The 15239-nt window shown below is 46.4% G+C and overlaps 1 protein-coding gene across 2 annotated transcripts in view; it reads right to left on the bottom strand.

The window, feature by feature from the left end:
* The window catches only part of SLC25A16 (solute carrier family 25 member 16), a 29549-nt gene that overhangs the window by 14084 nt on the left and 226 nt on the right, over positions 1-15239 (bottom strand). Inside the window, exons 2-4 of one of the 2 annotated variants that reach the window (XM_040434748.1) lie at positions 9531-9660; positions 5804-5896; positions 5516-5649 (exon numbers count right to left, since the gene is read on the bottom strand). In XM_040434748.1, the coding sequence (XP_040290682.1) occupies positions 5516-5649; positions 5804-5896; positions 9531-9624 (321 nt within the window). In that variant the 5' untranslated portion in view covers positions 9625-9660. The remainder of the gene's footprint in view (positions 1-5515; positions 5650-5803; positions 5897-9530; positions 9661-15239) is intronic. The other variant, XM_040434749.1, reaches the window with a different exon arrangement.

The following is a 15239-nucleotide window of genomic DNA, read 5'->3' as shown; positions in this document are numbered from 1 at the left end:
ATTTATTATGTAGAGGTAGGTAATACAAGGCACTTACTAATGTATTGTGATAATCCAGCCAGCAAAGGAAGCAATATGGACACATATTTCTATCACATTATACACTGCTCATTTCCATGAGTACGACTAGGGATGAGCGAATCGACTTTGGATGAAACATCTGAAGTCAATTCGCATAAAACTTTGTTACAATACTCTATGGAGCGAGCGCTCCGTACAGTATTAGAATGTATTGGCTCCTATGAGCTGAAGTTATTACTTTGCGAGGTCTCGCAAGACTTCGGGTAATAACTTCAGAAATTAATTTCTACTGTTGAAAACCTTTTAACCGAACTCTGGTACCACTTGGAACCGAATCAGAGTTCGGTTAAAAGGTTTTCAACAGTAGAAATTAATTTCTGAAATTATTACCCGAAGTCTTGCGAGACCTCGCAAAGTAATAACTTCAGCTCATAGGAGCCAATACATTCTAATACTGTACGGAGCGCTCGCTCCATAGAGTATTCTAACAAAGTTTTATGTGAATTGACTTCAGAGGTTTCGGATGCACACTATAATAAAAAGCACCTGCCTATGTGTGGTCCCACGCTCCCGGGCACCAGACAAATCACAATACATTAGTAAGTACCTCGTATTAACTTTCTCTTACTAATGTATTGTGATTGTCCATATTGCCTCCTTTGCTGTCTGGATTCATTTTTCCATCACATTATACACTGCTCGTTTCCATGGTCACGACCACCCTGCAGTCCATCAGTGGTGCTTTTGTTTGCACACTATAGGAAAAAATAAAATATCAGCCTCTCTGGTGACCGGGACTATGGGAGCTCTCATAGGCTGGTGCTTTTTTATAGTATGCAAGCACGGCCACCACTGATGGATTACAGGCTGGTTGTAACCATGGAAACGAGCAGTGTATAATGTGATAGAAATATGAATCCAGCCAGCAAAGGAAGCAATATGGATAACAACAATACATTAGTAAATGAAAAAAATCCTTTTAGTTACTGCAGATCTTTCCTTAGGATAGGTCATCAATATCAGATCAGTGGGGTCCGAGCCCAAGGCATTCCAGCCGATTAGGTGTTGGCAGGAGCTCCAGGCACCAGAACTACTGAGCTCTATTCTCTGTGTACTGGCCGTGCCTGGTTACTGCACTGCTGCTCCCACTCACTGAGGGAAGTATACTGTGGTCACAGACCTGCTTATTTCAGCAGTCTGTAAAGGTGCATTTAGACGCACCAATAATTGTCCAGATACTGGGAACGACCGTTCCTGCGAACGCTCGTTCCCGATCACGTGGCCGTCTAAATGTGTCACCAATCACCCGAAGAATGAGCAAAACACTCGTTCATCGGGCCATCCTTTCGCTCATGCAGGCACCACCGATCATGGCTTCTGAGCAGCAGATCGGGTGGTCTAAACAGCAATCTGCTGCCCAGAAACAATGATTCTGTATGATGAAGACACAATAGCAACCCCCCATCCTCCAGTGAAGAAGATCGCTGCATGATTGAAAGCTTTGCTCTTCCCATGATCTATATGGTGTGGTCAGCAGTTTCAATGGGTCAAAACTTCTGTCAGACTCCCATTAATATGAATATCCACCCCTGAATTTTGTTTCCTCACCTTTATCTAAATAGGTCACAAATATTTGCAATTTTTTTTTTCAGATGCAGAGATTTCAGATAAAGAAATTCAACCCCCTAAAAAAGGTCTTATAAACCTCTTTCACTTCACCATCTAAAATTGCATTTCAAAGCGGTCTTCACAAAAGGGATTGGCTAGCATGTGTAAAATATGGTGGAACAGAGAGTCTGTCACAACAAATCTTTGGGTGGTCTTCTCATAGAGGTGGTTATTTGCAGCCACTGCTACGGGGAGCTTAATCCAGTCTGTTTATACCCCAAAAAAGCAATATGCAGTCCGCTCATAAGCTCCCCCTAGTGGTGGTGACATGCAGACAAAATTTGATTTGTAGCTGTAAAACTATTTAAAAGGGGTTGGCCACTTTCTGGCTTCTTGTGACCAATGTGTAGGTAAGTTGGCTACATGGCACTTACTAATCTATAGCCTTTGTTGATATTCTGCTAGATTTCACAAGCCATGCCCCCTTAATCAAATCTGTGCTGTCCACATAAAGGTCTTGTCCATAAGATGGCCGCTGACGGAGAATCATGTGACCAGACATCTCTCAGCCTCCTCCATTCAAACAGCCTGCACCTGCACCAAAACCCCAACGCTGCAAGTGCAGACGGCAGGCTCAATGTATTTGAATGGAGGAGACCTCACATGAAGGCGATTTGCCATGACCCTCCATCAGCAGCCATTTTATGGACAGGACCTCTGTGTGGACAGCACACAAGAGAAGGTAAACAAGGGGGCAGACCTTATGACGTCTAGAAAATGGCTGAGAATTTAATCAAAGTGCCATATAGTCATCTTACAAACACACTGGTCAACAGTAACCAGAAAGTGGTCAACCCCTTTAAGAAATGAATAATCCATAAATCAGGGATCTCAACTCTCCCGGACGTTCAGGGAGTCTCCCACTATTAGATAGCGGCTCCATGACACCCGCATGTGAAACAATATATCCTGGAAAGGTTTACTGATAGCAGAGCAGAGAGATAAGAGAAGTGACAGGACAGAGTTTAGATTTCAGGTTGAATTAACCCTTTAGGGTCAAATTGGCTTCTCAAGGAGATCTATATGTTAAAGGCATCCTTTCTTCTGTCTCATTCAGTAGCTATAGAACTATTGAGAGAGATGTATTTTTTTTTTATACATTTACACATTTAACCCTCCATTTTAATTATATTATTTACCCCAGTGTTAAATTCAACCCCCTGGATGCTTGTTTTTTTTCCTACAGTGGGGTAGATAATTACACACAGGGTTTTAAAGAGTAAACTTCCTGACAGACCAAGAGCCGACTCAGCGAGTCAGCCAGTGATTCGAAGCATCCGCGCATGCGCATTGCGCAACCTAAGCTTCGGTTCACTTGCTTCTTTTCAGCTCAGCTAATGAACCGAAGATTCGATTCATGAATGGGTTCATTTGAATGAACTGATTCATGTAAAAGATCCGAACTTCCCATCTCTAGTTTACTCGCAGTAAACCTTTCCGGCAACCTGTAGCAGTGTCCCCTTCTCGGCGCGTGCGCACAGTGCAAGAAGAAGCCGATGCCAGCAGTCCGCAACGGCGCATCAGGCTGAGCCTGTGCCCACGCGCGGGATCTCAGAGCGGGGGGAGGGAGGGAGAGGTGCCACTGAGAAGTAGAAGGCGGCGCTGGGCACGAACGGCGATGCGTGCGGCCGGGCACCATGCATCCACAGACCTCCCCTGCTTGGGCACCTTAATTCAATGATTGACAGGTTAGTAAAACCTGTTTTCCGCAGAATAAAGCCACAAATAGCTTTTATAAGGCCACCTTAGAAATCTGAATGCTACCCTGGACATGAGCAGATGTTTAGCTCACAGGGCTTATAGGTGGTGACAGAATCCCTTTAATCATATAGATAAATATGATAATTTGGGGCAGGGTAATGAGCCCAGTCCTCCACACCATAGAGCAAAGTGTGCAGATACTGCATATGTCTGGAAAATGTAATAAAAAGTTTGTGAAAGAAAAAAAAAAGAAAACCTCCCTGAAATGAGTTTTTGCAGGTTGGGATGTCTGATATGCTGGATCTAAAAACAACATGATAACACAAGGTGGGGTTTCACTTTAAGCATAGTCAGTCAACAACAGCTACTTGCACAGATATTTGTGATTAGCTGGAAGAAATAAGTGTTGTAATGCTGACAGAATATCACGTGTCACATTTTATAGTTACAAAGTTCAGCAGTGATCGGGATGTTCGGTCAAACATGCAACCTTCAGTCAACAAGTTCTCCTTGGGATAAAATGCTTACTGCATTCCTACACTGCCGAAGATCACAAGGAAAACCATTCAGAAACCCTTCATTTCAGTCTTTTAGGCGTATTTTCTACATTTAAATGCGACCATAGAAATGACACATAAATAATATGTCTGTGGTAAAGCCATGGATAGCCCGTATCTTCTCATTTATTACATCACCAGACAAGCGAGATCAGTGGGATATGGAATACATATGGGGAGACTTATCATAGACGGGGCACGCGAGTCGTACACCTCCTCATACATTAGGCGCAGCATATGGCAGCCTGTGCACCCACACCGATATCTACGTCAGCCCCTGGCTGGAGTGGATTTCAATGTTCTTCTAGCCCAGAAAACTGGTGTAGAAGATTATGAAAGTGGCAAGGCTGGCAGAGAAATGTTCAGTTTAAAAAGTTGCAAACTTGCAGTTTGCGGCTTTGACGTCATAAAAGTGGCAGAGTTTAAGGATAAATCTGGCCTATAATGCATGGTTGATCACGAAGCCTTCTTAATATAAAGTTATACAAATCTGCCTGGGAAATTCAACAGCGGCAGAATTACTGTATTTTTCGCTTTATAAGACGCACTTTTTTGCCCTCAAAGTGAAGGGGGGAAGTGACTGCGTCTTATAAAGCGAATCTGTCGAAAATCAAGCTGGCCAACTGTATTGCAGGAGCTTTTAATTAGCCTGCTCCTGATACTGCAATTTACCGTAAGTGTGTGGCGGGAGGCTGCAGTTAAGCATTCAGTGAAGCTGAATGCCGCCAGCCTGCACACCCATAGTACACCGCTGCTGCCTGGGTCCGCTCCATAGAAGAGGAGGGGAGAGCAGTTCTCCTCCTCCGCTGCTGCCCGCATGTAGGTAATGCTGATTGGTGGTGTGCGCCAGGCTGGAACGTCCGCCTCCACCAATTAGCTTACGCCCTCCCTCCACTCTGGCCATGAGCGCCGTTGCCACAGACCACCAATGGAACTTCAGTGAGATAGGTGGGAGGAAGGAGTTGTAGTGGCCTCCGTCGCCCTGTTCTATTCCCTGTCACCTAAAGTCCCTGGTAAGTGACAGCTCAGGGGCTGACCTAAAAATTAACTGTGTTAAATAGGACTATAACCGCCCTCATCCAAAAGAATGCACCCATGTACTGTATTACCATCTTCAGGACGATGATACAGTTGAATACTGTGGAGAGGGTGGCAGTATTTTGAGCCGCACTGTGGTATTGGATTCTGCTGCGGTGGTACTTTGTGCTGCACTATGGTATTGCAGGCCCTGTCTACTTCTGTTGACCCCTGTTTTCTATCAATTTAGTCCTGCCGACAACATGGGGCCACTTTAAGTTGCCAATCCACCCCTGGATAAATTTCATCTACTGAAGAGAGACAACCCCTTTAAGGCAGTTTTCTGATCTGGATCCACATGTGGATGTATTTTAAAGTGGACTTAATAAAAAATATATATTGTTTTACAGACTTTCCATTGAAGTGCTGGAATTTCTTTTCCTCCCTGAATTACTACTGTGGGCCCTGCTCTTCATGTCCTTCCGTGCGCAAGGAGAGTATAGGAGGAGAGTGGCGAACTGGTAACAAACTGACAAAAATGAAAAAAGTACCTTTTTATACTTGTCAAATGCCATAAACTGTATGGCGCCATAGGGAAAGATCCTGACCATCATGGCTCCATTTCCTTTGTACAATCCCAAGAAACCTTCATTCTTTTTGATGGCAAATACAGTGGCCAGAACTCCTACAAGCAAGTAAAATGGTACAACGTGTGAAATATTTTCTCTGTGGTAAACCGCATTTCATTCCATTAGCTTTGTCAGGTCCCTTTAAATGATAAAAGCCACCAATGGGAAAATTACTCAATGCCGTTAAATCCATTAGGACCTTTTTCTTACCCAAGTGTCTGTAGTGGACATTTTGTGCTTGCAACAAAATCTTCACCCTGTCCAGAGGTGCAATGGTGGATTTCGCGCAGCAACTTGCAACGCCTAGATAAAAATGGACAGAAAGTATATTACCGTTATTTTATTCTACGCTGATAGACCTAACTTTAATAACAGTCACGCAGGAAAAGTCCATAAGATCTATTATTTTGCTGATAGAAGAAAGAAGACATGGGCGTCATGGCCGCTAAGACTACTTTCACACTTGCATTGTTGTTTTCCGGTACCGAGATCCAGCAGAGAATCTCAATACTGGAAAAAATAAATTCCGTTTAGTCCTCATGCGTTCTGAATAGAAAGAGATCTGTTCAGGAGGCATCAGGATTTCTGTTCCGTCAGCATTCAGTTTTGTGACCGGACACAAAACCGCTGCAAGCTGCCGTTTTGTGTCCAGTCATAAAAACGGGAAAAAGCTGATCTGTTTTTTTTAGAAGCCTAAAAAAAACGGATCCGATACCCATTGACTTTCAATGTATTTAGCACCGGATCCATATTTTTTTTTAATAAAAGAGTTAAACAACAGAATATCTGACTACCTAGGATTCAAGTGTAGTGGGAGACGTTTGTTTTATCAAATGACTGGTTGAACAGAGCCTTACCGCTTTATTTGGGACAATATCCACACTTCCATTTAAATCAATATCAGATCAGCAGCAGCACCCCCCCCCCCCCCCCCCTTCAAATCATCTCTTTGAAGAGAATGCAGCGCTCATACAAGTGCCGCCTTCTCTTCACCTGCTCGTCATGGACATTACAGCAAGCAGGTGTAATTACACCTAAGCCGTTCCATCACCTGTTCAAGTGAATAGGACGGAGCCCTCCCATTTAAGTGAACGGGATGGCGGAGCTGTAATGACAACTGCTCGCCGCTGAGATGACAACGTACGAGTGCTGTGCCGGCAGGCAGACCCCCACCGATCTGTTATTAATGACCTATCCTGAAAACAGAAACAAATAGTAGTGTAGAAGCAGCACTGTGCGGTCTCAGGATAATGCGTCTGTATCAATGCAGCAGCCTAACCGTAGGCCCTTGATCCATCAGGCCAAATAGTATACGTGTAGAGAAAAAGATGGCTTCGGCAGCATTTCGCAATATCGAAAATACTTTAATCGTACCTCCAGACACAAATGGCAACGAACGTTTCGACTGTACACCAGTCTTTGTCAAGCCTAATGACATAAATTCTGATAGGCATATATATACCCCCCTCACATAAAATACACACCCCGTTACATCATTAGTGCAAATCACTGCATAATAGGATACACATGTTCATACTTCAACTTACAGCTAACGACATGTCCATCGAGCTCGTGTAGTTCGCCTCGGCATTCCCTTATCTGTAATGCGCAGCCGCGTCTCAATCCATTTACAACCCGGAAGTATCATGCGTCGCCATGGCACCCGGCGGCGCACGTGTGTCTCTAGCCAATGAGCTGCCAGAGGCACCCACTGACGTCACAGACTGCGCGTCCACCCCGCGACACTCACCCAAGTGCGCACGCCCGTGCGTCAATGGAGTGGGTCACATGAGGTACGCAGCCAATGACAACACAGCGCAAGCACCGGCGCCATGACAACGATGACGCCACGGTCAACGCTGCTTACTATGAAGTAAATATGTGCTATCCGTATCCCAAGTGAACAGGTCTGTGCACTATATGGACCACACCAATGATTGCCTGATTATAAAGGGACATCAGACCGGACTGTACATATTCACAATCATAACAGACATAGAGAAAATACATATCATAACAAGTGTGGTGCCCAGCAGCCACACATAGCAATATGAACAGTGTATCCCATGTATACATCACATATAGACCATCATCATAGCACTTTCACATATAGATTGGGGACACTTCATTGATTGCAAACATTCCATCAATCAATTGAGATTTCGGGCTATCAATAGCGTAGGATATTTGAGAAGGGGTGGGGACAGGAAGGGAATCCTGAGGAAAAAGGAACTTAAATGGATCCATACCCTTAGGTCCCTTCAACCTTTTGGTTTGAATCTAGAGTTTAATGTCTCATCCATCGATTGATATTTGTCATTGTTTTGTCCTCTTAGTATAGGGACATCATGATTTTAACATATATGTAGCGCATCCCCGGGGGATCAGTCCCCAATCTATATGTCAAAGTGCTATGATGATGGTCTATATGTGATGTATACATGGGATACACTGTTCATATTGCTATGTGTGGCTGCTGGGCACCACACTTGTTATGATATGTATTTTCTCTATGTCTGTTATGATTGTGAATATGTACAGTCCGGTCTGATGTCCCTTTATAATCAGGCAATCATCGGTGTGGTCCATATAGTGCACAGACCTGTTCACTTGGGATACGGATAGCACATATTTACTTCATAGTAAGCAGCGTTGACCGTGGCGTCATCGTTGTCATGGCGCCGGTGCTTGCGCTGTGTTGTCATTGGCTGCGTACCTCATGTGACCCACGCCATTGACGCGCGGGCGTGCGCACTTGGGTGAGTGTCGCGGGGTGGACGCGCAGTCTGTGACGTCAGTGGGTGCCTCTGGCAGCTCATTGGCTAGAGAAACGTGGGCCGCCGGGTGCCATGGCGACGCATGATACTTCCGGGTTGTAAATGGATTGAGACGCGGCTGCGCATTACAGATAAGGGAACGCCGAGGCGAACTACACGAGCTCGATGGACATGTCGTTAGCTGTAAGTTGAAGTATGAACATGTGTATCCTATTATGCAGTGATTTGCACTAATGATGTAACGGGGTGTGTATTTTATGTGAGGGGGGTATATATATGCCTATCAGAATTTATGTCATTAGGCTTGACAAAGACTGGTGTACAGTCGAAACGTTCGTTGCCATTTGTGTCTGGAGGTACGATTAAAGTATTTTCGATATTGCGGAATGCTGCCGAAGCCATCTTTTTCTCTACACCTATCCTGAAAACAGGTCATCAATAAAACAAAAGAGGACAACCCCTTTAAGTGGTTTTTCACCTTTTAGATATTGATGACCTATTCTCTGGATAGGTCATCAATATCAGATCAGTGGGGGCCCGACACCCAGCACCCCCACGAATCACCTGTTAAGGGTCCATTCACAAGTCCGCAATTTCGTTCCGCAAAGTAATTGCGGACCCATTCATTTCTATGGGGCAGCACGATGTGCTGCCCGGATCTGGAATTGCGGATCCGCACTTCCAGGTCCACAATTCCGATCCCAAAAAAAATAGAACATGTCCTATTCTTGTCCGCAATTGCGGACAAGAAAAGGCATTTTCCATGAGAATGCCGGCTATGTGCGGTCCGCAAAATGCGGAACGCACATCGCTGATGTCAGTGTTTTGCGGATCCGCAAAACACACACGGACATGTGAATGGACCCTAACTGCGGCTGCTAGACACAGAACAATGGACAGAGCGGGAAGCAGAAGACTCTGTCCATTGTGTAGTATTTTTTTTCCATCCCTATGCAGACAATTTGAGAACTAGATATTCCTCAGAATAGAGAATTTCACGAGAAATGTACGTAATTTCTAACTGCATGCCGCCATTTTTTCCTACAGCCATTCAGCATTTCTTTTACCGTATCAGACACTTCCTTCTTGGTCAACCAACTTATATTTAGGTTCATAAAACATTTAGTTATGTACTGTTAGGATAGAAAAGTGTGTTTTACCTCCTGCCACAAACGACCTAAGCCAATAGAAGTCTCTGTATCCTGGGTTTTGAAGTCGGCTTTTAGATGGAGTGATAGCGGCTTCGGAAGTCATCTTGATCAATAATGCATGTTTCCTTTATAGAAAATACTGGAGAATAAAATGACTGGAAATGTTAATAAAATCACATTACAAGAAGTATTGGAAATGTTCTTACATTTCAATAGTCACTGTCGCTGCCACGCACTCTGTATAAATCAATAGCGCCGGTGAATAGAAGAAGCTTTGTAACTTATCAGAGAAAAATGCCTCCTTTACCGCTCCCACTTATCAAACATCCTCTGCTGAAGGCCGATTTACACCGCACAACTGTAGGGCCAATAACGGGTAACAAACGTCAGTACAAACGCTCATTCCCGATAATCTGCCCATGTAGAGGGGCTGACGATCACCCAATGAGCGAGCAAGCACTTGTTCATTGGGCGAATTCATGGTTGATGCAGACACCAGGGTATGAGGACAAGCAAAGGCATTAGCTCATTCCCATACAGGGGAGGCAATTGCTTCATGTAAAAGCAGCTCTCACCTCTTCTGATGAGCAGACAATTATCAGTAATGAACCCTTCCTTCCTGACAATTTTCTGCTCATCGGCTCGGTGTAAGGGCTCATGCACACGAATGTATTTTTTTTTCCGTGTCCATTCCATTTATTTTTTTTGCAGACCGCATGCAGAACCATTCACCACAATGGGGCCGCAAAAAAAAAAACACAAAACTAAATGACTCCGTCTGTATGTCTGTATTCCGTGTCCCTATGTCCCTTCCGTAAAAAATAGAACATGTCCTATTTAGGGGTGCACCGAAATGAAAATTCTGGTCCGAAACCGAAACCGAAAATTCAGGATGCCCTTGACCGAAAACCGAAACCGAAACTGCCTTTTTGCCCAAATACTTTTAAAATACTTTTTTTTTAATGATTTTATTAATAATTCTTTTTCATGAATGAAATTCATCTGTGGGTGGCGCTGTTATGGAGAGGGGGATCTGTGGGTGGCGCTGTTATGGAGAGGGGGATCTGTGGGTGGCGCTGTTATGGAGAGGGGGATCTGTGGGTGGCGCTATGGAAAGGGGGATCTGTGGGTGGCGCTATGGAGAGGGGGATCTGTGGGTGGCGCTGTTATGGAGAGGGGGATCTGTGGGTGGCGCTGTTATGGAGAGGGGGATCTGTGGGTGGCGCTGTTATGGAGAGGGGGATCTGTGGGTGGCGCTGTTATGGAGAGGGGGATCTGTGGGTGGCGCTGTTATGGAGAGGGGGATCTGTGGGTGGCGCTGTTATGGAGAGGGGGATCTGTGGGTGGCGCTATGGAAAGGGGGATCTGTGGGTGGCGCTGTTATGGAGAGGGGGATCTGTGGGTGGCGCTGTTATGGAGAGGGGGATCTGTGGGTGGCGCTGTTATGGAGAGGGGGATCTGTGGGTGGCGCTGTTATGGAGAGGGGGATCTGTGGGTGGCGCTGTTATGGAGAGGGGGATCTGTGGGTGGCGCTATGGAAAGGGGGATCTGTGGGTGGCGCTGTTATGGAGAGGGGGATCTGTGGGTGGCGCTGTTATGGAGAGGGGGATCTGTGGGTGGCGCTGTTATGGAGAGGGGGATCTGTGGGTGGCGCTGTTATGGAGAGGGGGATCTGTGGGTGGCGCTGTTATGGAGAGGGGGATCTGTGGGTGGCGCTGTTATGGAGAGGGGGATCTGTGCACTGTTATGGAGAGGGGGATCTGTGGGTGGCGCTGTTATGGAGAGGGGGATCTGTGGGTGGCTCTGTTATGGAGGGGGGGATATGTGCACTGTTATGGGCATAACAGTGCACAGATCCCTTTCCCCATAACAGTGCACAGATCCCTTTCCCCATAACAGTGCACAGATCCCTTTCCCCATAACAGTGCACAGATCCCCCCTCCCCATAGCAGTGCACAGATCCCCCCTCCCCATAGCAGTGCACAGATCCCTTTCCCCATAACAGTGCACAGATCCCTTTCCCCATAACAGTGCACAGATCCCTTTCCCCATAACAGTGCACAGATCCCCCCTCCCCATAGCAGTGCACAGATCCCCCCTCCCCATAGCAGTGCACAGATCCCCCCTCCCCATAGCAGTGCCATAGACCGATCCCCCTACCCATAACAGCCCCGGCCCTGCTGCTCACAGCATCACTCACTGCATCTTAATTTTACCTTACAATCGTGAGGCTCCAGTAACTAACAACTCTGCAGGCAGAGCGGAGGGCGGCGTAACGTCACTTACTCACGTGACGCACCTGCTCCGCCCACTTTATGAATGAAGGAGGCGGAGCAGGCGCGTCACGTGAGTAAGTGCCGTTACGCCGGCCTCCGCTCTGCCTGCAGAGTTGTTAGTTACTGGAGCCTCACGATTGTAAGGTAAAATTAAGATGCAGTGACAAAGTAAACCGCCCGCCCGGCGCCCGCCCGCAGATGGTGGGTGACAAATCCCACACCCCATATTTTCGGCCGATATGTAACAATATCGGCCGAAGTGGATTAGGTGCATTTTCGGCCGATATTTTCGGCTGCCGAAATTTCGGTGCACCCCTAGTCCTATTATTGTCTGCATTACGAACAAGGATAAGACAGTTCTATCAGGGGCCGGACATTACATTCTGCAAAATGCAGAATGCCCCCATCTAGTATCCGTGTTTTGCGGATCGCAAAACATCCAGCAGTCGTGTGCATGAGCCCTAAATGTTTATTTAAAGGGAACCAGTCACCAAGAAATGCACTGCCATCTGCCGACAGCATGTTATAGAGCATTTGTACACGCCGGGACGTCTTTTCAGTGACTGACAGCTATCTACATATACACACATAAAAGGGAATGCTATCAGTCACTGATCAGATGGCCCCCCCGTGTACAACAGAGCTCAGAAGGAGCAGAGATTTAAAGGGAATCTGTCACCAGCGACCTCCCTATCAAACTGTTCGCATAGACACATAGTTTGTCTCCCTCACCCGCCGCAAACCCCTTCTATGCTGCGGTCATGGCTGACCGCGGCATAGAAGGGGTTAATCCGCCAGCATCAGCTTTTACAGCGATGCCGGTGGATACAGCAGGGGCCCGGCTATCAGGGACTGCCGGGCCCCTGCAGTGATCGGGCATGCACCGCTTCTGTCCCCGCCCGATCACCATGATGCAATAGTACGTCAAAATGCGGCAAGTCACTTGCCGCCATGACGTACTATTACGTCATATGTCGGGAAGGGGTTAAAATGCTGTTTTACGGTTTGCTTATCCAAGGCCCCATTACCAAGTTGTGAAACTTTTGCCCAACAGGCAAATTAGGCTTTTGGTGCAATAGGGGTGTTACCATTGCTGTTGTTGCACCCAAGCTCCACTCATTTTTGTGGCCTGCCCCTCCCTCGTTGCTTAGCCACTGCCTTGCCCTGTCAATCAAAACAGAAAGGGAGGGGTTGACCACTGAAAGCAGCGGAGCTTGAGTGCAACGAGAGGAATGGTGATGTCCTCATTGCACCAAATGCCAAATTTGCATATCATACTCGAGAATGGAGCCTCAGATCAACAAGGAGAAACAACGTATTAAATCAGATGGACCACAGCCATTTGTGCCACACATCAGTAGTTTAGGCTGGGGCTACACGGCAACATTTGTCGCAGTAATGTCGTGCAGCCTTTTTTGTAATGATAGTCTATGGGGGTCGCACTGCGACATGACATCCAAGTTGGATTTCTGTGCAACTGTCATGTTGCAGTCGCAGTGTGACACCATAGACTATCATTACAAAAAAAGGTTGCGCGACATTTGCAGTGTAGCTGTACCCTTTTGTCACGCTACAAATGTCGCTGTGTAGCCGTGCCCTTAAGGAGGCTGCAGCTCTCTGACGCAGATTGCCAAGGCAAGTTCCATCAATTGGTTAGCGGCTGATTGGGACTGAGCTGCGCCTAGACCATGTGAATGATATACATGACGTCAATGGCTAGGAAGAGGCCACAGCCGATTGCGGGGGTCCCGGGTGTCAGAACCCACCAATCAGATACGGATGACCTGTCCAGAGCATAGGTCAGCAATTTCAAACAATCGGACAATCCCTTTAGGGTTGAACAAGTTTTACAAGATTCCTGTCCCTTTAAGTAGACCTTGAAATATTTACAGACAAACAGGAAAAGGGAATGAGGCATGGCTACAGGCACGGTCATACGTTATAAGGTCAGGGCACCACATTCAAATACAGGATGTGAAATCCAGTCTGCACCACTGAGGCAACACAGGTGTCCATGCGTCACAGGCCAGGAAACGTGGGAAGTCCACCAGAAAAACGGCGTGTGCAACGTGCGTCATACTTATAAATGACGGCCAAGTCATTTTCGAAAAGCGAATTTTTATCTCGAATATCGGCACTTCAAGAATTCGCGAATATAATAGTGCTATATATGCGTTATATCAAATATTCGTCATATTTTCCATTTGAACACATGATTCCTTCCTGCTTCTTGCTTGTGGGCCAATGAGTCATTGGCCCACAAGCAACTGAAAAGGGTTGTCTGGGTTCAGAGCTGAACCCGGACATACCCTTATTTTCACCCCGGCAGCCCCCCTGAGGCTAGCATCTGAACATCTCATGCTCCGATGCGCTCCCTTGCCCTGCGCTAAATCGTGCAAGGCAAGGTCTCTTTTGTTTTCAATAACACACTGCCGGGCGAAAACTTCCGCCTGGCAGTGTGTTCGGTGACGTCACCGGCTCTGATGGGCGGGCTTTAGCGCTGCCCTAGTCGTTTTACTGGCTAGGGCAGCGCTAAATCCCGCCCATCAGTGCCAGTGACATCACCGGGCTTCCTGGCAGCCCCATGGAGAGCCTCGGTACGTCACCGGATCTCCAAAAAATGCCTTTGCCCTGCGCGATTTAGCAGTAGTTAAAGCGATGCCATGCCAAAAATGGGCATCGCAGTGTGCATGCCCTGGCGAGGCAGTGTGCAGGATCTCAGCCAGACCGAAGGATGACACAAGGGAATAGGAGGGCAGGCATAGGCAGAGGCTTGGGGGGGCCATAAAAAAAAGGCAGGGCAGCCTGGGCTCCAACACAGTGAACGCCGCCCATGGGCACTTGCGAGTGCTCATTTGCATATGAATCAAAGTTCGTTTTTCCAGCTTCTGCAAGTGTAAAGAAAATGACAAAAGGTACCGTTACATTCATGTATAGGTGTGCTATAGGGCAATGTAAGCGCTGTATATGGCCATATGGAGGTGACAGACTCCTTTTAAGCAGGGAGGAATCATGACTTCAGATGGAAAAAAATTACAAATATTCTAAAAAAAGGAATATATAGCACTATATTCTATATTCTATATTGCTATATATTAGTTTTTGACCCACGCCTGTATTGATCGCTTAATATTTGCGTATTACGCGATCATTACCTTGCCGATTTTCGAGTAAAAAAAAAAAAGAACCTAGAATATTTTAATATTCAAATTCGCGAATATTTGACAAACATTCTACAAAGTATTCGCGAAATATCACGAATTCGAATATGACGCCTGCCGCTCATCACTAGTCATAAGGCCAATTCCAGGCTGGAGGGCACAATGGTAATGACCCTTTAGAGGGCATTCATTAGTGTGTGCAATATCAATGCCAGACAACCAGGAGAGAAGCCATGCCAACCACTACCAGAGGCTGTATGCCAGCCCCATGTGCTAATGAC

Source organism: Bufo bufo, chromosome 6 (assembly GCF_905171765.1).
Source record: "Bufo bufo chromosome 6, aBufBuf1.1, whole genome shotgun sequence".
In the NCBI taxonomy this organism is placed as follows: domain Eukaryota; kingdom Metazoa; phylum Chordata; class Amphibia; order Anura; family Bufonidae; genus Bufo; species Bufo bufo.
This window is presented reverse-complemented; position numbering and strand designations above follow the sequence as displayed.